This window comes from Takifugu rubripes, chromosome 4 (assembly GCF_901000725.2).
Source record: "Takifugu rubripes chromosome 4, fTakRub1.2, whole genome shotgun sequence".
NCBI classification, from domain to species: domain Eukaryota; kingdom Metazoa; phylum Chordata; class Actinopteri; order Tetraodontiformes; family Tetraodontidae; genus Takifugu; species Takifugu rubripes.
In genome coordinates this window covers 13171424-13176515 of record NC_042288.1, presented here as the reverse complement: position 1 = coordinate 13176515, position 5092 = coordinate 13171424, and the positions used below count along the sequence as shown (strand labels likewise).

Here is a 5092-nt window from a genome sequence, read left to right as displayed (position 1 = left end):
TATTTTCTGCTGATTTAATTGCTGTTAAAAGAGAATCATAAACTGTAAAATACAATGTGGAGTGACCCTAAAACCAATCTGTGCTTGTCTTTTTTAGCAAAACCCATCAGCCTGGTGGAAAGATGCTACTGTCGTTCGACAGTCAGTAACCTCCCACGGAGTTACATCCGAGAGCTGAGGTTCATCCACACTCCAAACTGCCCCTTCCAAGTGATGTGAGTGTTACACTCGACTTCAGTGGGCGATAGCCGCATAGACTCGCATGTTTCCACTCAACCATCGGACAGGTTTCCTCTCTAATGGACATTTCTCACCATCAATCTCCACGAGATGGCAGCCCAGAGAAAAGAGTTGTGTGCACACGCACGCCCCTCTGTCACTTTCACACACATGCTCAGGAGAGAAAGTAGTTTTTTCTTTTCCTGACCAAAAGTAGCACTTCCAGGAAGTGAATCGGTAGCGTGTGAAAGAGGAACTCCGGGTTTTTGAAATTGGGTTCAGTCGTGCTGTTTTAACGATCCGATTCAAGTGCTCAGCATTTAATTTGCAGCAATATTGACTGGAGCAGTAGAAAAACACAGTTGTTGATCGAAAAATACCAGATAGGATGTTTACCAATAGACACACCGTCATATGATCCAGCCTTGACCTTCTCTGTAAATAACTCCAGCGTATGCTGGGGTGTAGCCTTTAGCCACAAGCTAAAATTTCCCCCTTCTCTAGGTCCCAATACTCAACCATAATGCACAACTATACGATAATTTAATGAAGAATGGAATTGCAAATGTAAGATACATTCATTTTAGAGAAAGCTCTGAGAATTTCAGATGAGGTGCTGGCACATGTTAGGTAAAAATGTTAATGTCGCTACTTTGAAAAGTTCTCTGTCAACGTGACAGGGCAGTGTCAAGATGCCTGATTACTCTGGTTTTGCATAAGTCTTTTCATCTTCAGATAAAGCATGGTGCAGGCTGATACCTTTTCTCCCCCCCCCCCCCATCTGCTCAGTGCCAAGCTGAAGACAAACAAAGAGGTGTGTGTGAACCCAGAGATCCGATGGCTGCAGCAGTACCTGAAGAACGCCATCAACAAGTGAGTACCGTTAAAAGGGAGAGTCATTACTGAAAGCTCCCTCCACACCACAGTGCCTCCATACTCTATCCCTATAGACATGTAAAATGGGGAGTGTGAACCCACAGATGCGCACGCTTATCGCTGGATCTTTGTTAAAGCAATGTCTTAATTGGTCCGTTTGAAACATCTGACATGCTGGGACATGACCCAAAGTGACCCGAGTCCGATACAACTAAATTATGTGTGAAGATAGCCACTAACAAATTACACTCAAAGTGTTTCTTAATTTCATTTTGACAAGTTGGAATTAGTCAGGTGCCCTTTTTTTGAGCCCCAAAGGTTGATTTTATGAATAGGCGCCAGGATAATAATACACGCCAGGCTTCCACTGGCCTTCCTGAACTGGCCTTCCTGAACTCTGCAATATGCCAGGAAAATATGAAGGGTGAAAAAAATGCGGATCTGCAATCACCAAAAGGAGCTCGTTGATAGTGCTGATGTGTACTACCCGCCGGGTGACGCCCAACAATCCCACAGTCAGACGGTCTGTCTCAAGGATGATTACAAGCCCTTGACTGAGGTGTGAGCGCTCCTCAGCATAACAAAACATTCCATTCAGTCAGTAGACAGTCCCCATTCCCAATGGATCAGACCTAATGTGTTCCCACTTACACATACTGGCAGAAAGGGGGAGGAGGAACAAACGTGTTTATAACCTGTGCACGCGATCATATGTGTAACGTAAAATACATATCTATCTATCTATCTATCTCTCTATCTCTCTCTCTCTCTATATATATCTATATATAGATATATATAGATATATATAGATATATATATATCCACTTGTTTGTTTATGCCATATGTGTCTCCTGCTGTCTGTATTCCTTCTCACAAAGATGATGCTCTGCCTTCTCCGATTAGCTGCCCTAATGCCGTGTTTAACGATCCTTCCTCCGCAGACTTCGGTCTCAATGCCTCCCTCTGTCTTAGCTTGGCCACTGTGATACGCTGTGCACCTTTTTTGGGGGGGTGGTCGGTGGGGGTCTCATTTAGTTTTCGCTGTTTTCTAAAACTCACCTTTGGAATTCTGCCTGTGCCTTTGTTTAAACCTTGGACTGATTCCTGGTCTGGCAGCCATCTGGAGCGCCTTTGTTACAGCCACTTCCAGAGTCCTTTCTGCCGCAGTCTTATTCAGTAGCCTGGCTAAGACGATCAGCAGAGCCTGCTGTAACCCGATGAATCGGTCACCTTTAGATGCTGCGCTGATCTTCATGCTACAGCTTCCAGAAATGCCGCCATTCCCTTTCCATCAGCACCTTATTGTAGCTGCTGCCACCTGAAGGTCCCGAGCCCCTCCAGCCTCCAGGGCCTCTTCAGTTTTCAGTGCGACCATCTGCCAGAGCCAGTGACCGAGGGGTTTTCTGGCCTGCTGATGAAAGAAAGCTCTTTCTCCCGAGACACCTGCCTGACTCCTGCAGGCTGCCCGATCAATCGTCCTTCTCAACGTGCTGAGTCAGCCCCTGTGGCCCACTGGCTGCCACCTGTCTTTCAGTCTTTGAAGGCCTCCTGGCTGAATCTTTCACCGAATCTTTATTCTCCTCAGCTGCAGCAGCAGTTGTTACTTGTTCTCAGACATCAGCCTGATGGTTTTCCAGCTCTGCCTCCTTCCTGCCCCTGTCAGTCAGAGGTGTCTTGATTAATCTCCTCTCAGTTCCCCCAGTTATCCATCATCTCCACCACAGCTCCTCAGCTCTGGTAACATTTTTACGAGACTTTGCGTGAGTGTTTCTGTTTTTCTTCACCCCATTTCTGGTCTTGTCTGTCTTGTGTCCAGGCGTTTTGGGGGTTATTTTGTACTCATCCAATTTTCCCTGTCTCGGTGTTTACATGTGTTTGAATTTTTTTAAACAACTTTGGCAAATTTGAAGTGGATTGTTTTCCTAGTATCCAGTGGTGACTGTACAAACATTGATTCAGTCTTTATATGCTTTTGGGATACAGTTACATGTCTAAGTGTGTAAAGAAGATCCAGTACACTGCAAATTCTCAATGACGGGCCAGCTGTATCGAAAGGGTGCTACCAGATCGTCAAACACAACTGTGAAATTCTGTCATCAAATCTATCCCTTGTTCATAAATCTCACATCAATTTCACTTTTCTCATCCAGAATGAAGAAGCTGAAACACGGCAACTGATTGCTCCTGCAGCGCCCCCCCCCCCCCTTCCCCCCGACCCGAGCCATCACAGCTATATAACATGAAAAGAGATCTTCTGATATGTTACAGCACTTAACCCGACGGCTCCACCACAGCCGCTTGCATGGAAACCACCTCTTCACTGGGAACCTCGCCGCCATCTTCATCTTCCTCCCCTCTTGTTTTACTATAAAGTGCAATTTTATCCCTGAGCATGTCCCCCCACCCTTTTAAAAATGTATATACTTATTTGGCTCATTGACATAAATGGCAAGATCATTTAAATCATTTAAATTGATGCTTAATGTATGTAGACCTGCAGAAGTGCTTCCGCCACTGAACCTCTGTCATTCTCATGGACTGTTGCTTCCAAAGAAGCTAACGCTAGAAGTATCAATACAACTGTGATTTTAAATGGTCCAAACTAGAGCAGAAAGCAAAAGAATTAGCAGCGCTGTACAGTTTTGCCAAGCTGTATTTGATGTTTGAAGCTTGTTTTTTATGGTGGACTTATTTGTTTAAATTCAGTGTGAATGTGGCATGACTCTAATGAATTGTGGCTGAATTTAGGATGCCAAGCAAGACTGAATAATTTCTGGGATGTTCCTTTTTAATACTGTGAGAAAATCTAAATATCATTGTAACAAATGACACTATACTTAGAAATTAGTTTAAAAAAAACATGCAAAATTAATTCTAATTGTCAGTTTATTAATTGATAAACACAAACATCCATTGTCAAAAAAGGATGTTAGGCAGCTGTCGTCACATCAGTAGCTTCAACACTAACTATAGCAGCGTAGTAGTGAATGTTATAGATGCTAAACCGTAACACTAACAATGACCAAGTACCTACAAGCATCACTCAGAGAGAGAAGTGCACTTTATATCTGGTGTATTCATGTTTTAACAACAAAAGTAAGCATTACTCAAAGTGTGAATTCTGTCTCTTTTCTTGTTGTATGTTAATCCTGAAGTTCTGGATCCCTGAATGTGTAACTGCATTTACTTGTTAGATTGTTATCCACCTCTTCATTTCAACCCTCTTGTCATATGTAAAATTAATATTATAAAATGTTTTATTTTTGTACTCTTGTGCATTTATATATTAAAACTAATCATTTAAAGGATGCTGTACTCTCATAATCAATCATCTAGCTAACATTTGAACATGTATACAGTTGGGCAGTAAAAAATGGACTAATATTACCATTTAAATGTATTTTTTTCTATTCATATGAGAGGGTTTCCAGCATAAAGGCCTTAGGATGCATACGGTCAATGGAAGGTGTGCTGTGATGTAGCTACCGTCACCTCAAGGGCCCGTGTTTGGATTTCATAAGTTCCACCATGGCTGAAACTCTTGTAAATCCATCATCAAACACAGTCATTATTATCCACAGGAGATTGTTCACAGATTAAACTGTCATGAATACAGCTGTGTGTATTTCATTTTTGCCTTTATGCCTCCCTAATCTCCGGACATTTGGATAACTCTTGTACTCTGCATTGACACACGGCTGGGGCAAACTTATCTCTGTCCATGAGGGTAAAAAGCTCAATCTGATCACTTTGATGTGAAAACACATGTTTAGCTTTACTTCGAATCAGAGCACAATGAGCCCGCCTGTTATTTAACCATTAACTCAACAAGCCGTCATTAGGAAAACATTAGAGCTAATTGGAATGAACCCTTAGCTTTCCTCTGATTTTATGCGAGGCGGTGCACGGTAGTGCGAGGATGAAAGTGGCCCTGGTTGGAACATCAGAGGGCACTAAGTGACCGAGTGGCGGTCTCCATCCTACTGCAGTCTGCTTA

The 5092-nt window shown here is 42.9% G+C and overlaps 1 protein-coding gene across 1 annotated transcript in view; it reads left to right on the top strand.

Moving 5' to 3' along the window:
- Positions 1-4710, top strand: part of cxcl12a (chemokine (C-X-C motif) ligand 12a (stromal cell-derived factor 1)) — a 5825-nt gene extending 1115 nt beyond the window's left edge. The window contains exons 2-4 of the mRNA XM_011603387.2: positions 98-215; positions 1009-1092; positions 3246-4710. Of these exons, the coding sequence (XP_011601689.2) occupies positions 98-215; positions 1009-1092; positions 3246-3273 (230 nt within the window). The 3' untranslated portion in view covers positions 3274-4710. The remainder of the gene's footprint in view (positions 1-97; positions 216-1008; positions 1093-3245) is intronic.
- Positions 4711-5092: the final 382 nt, after the last annotated feature.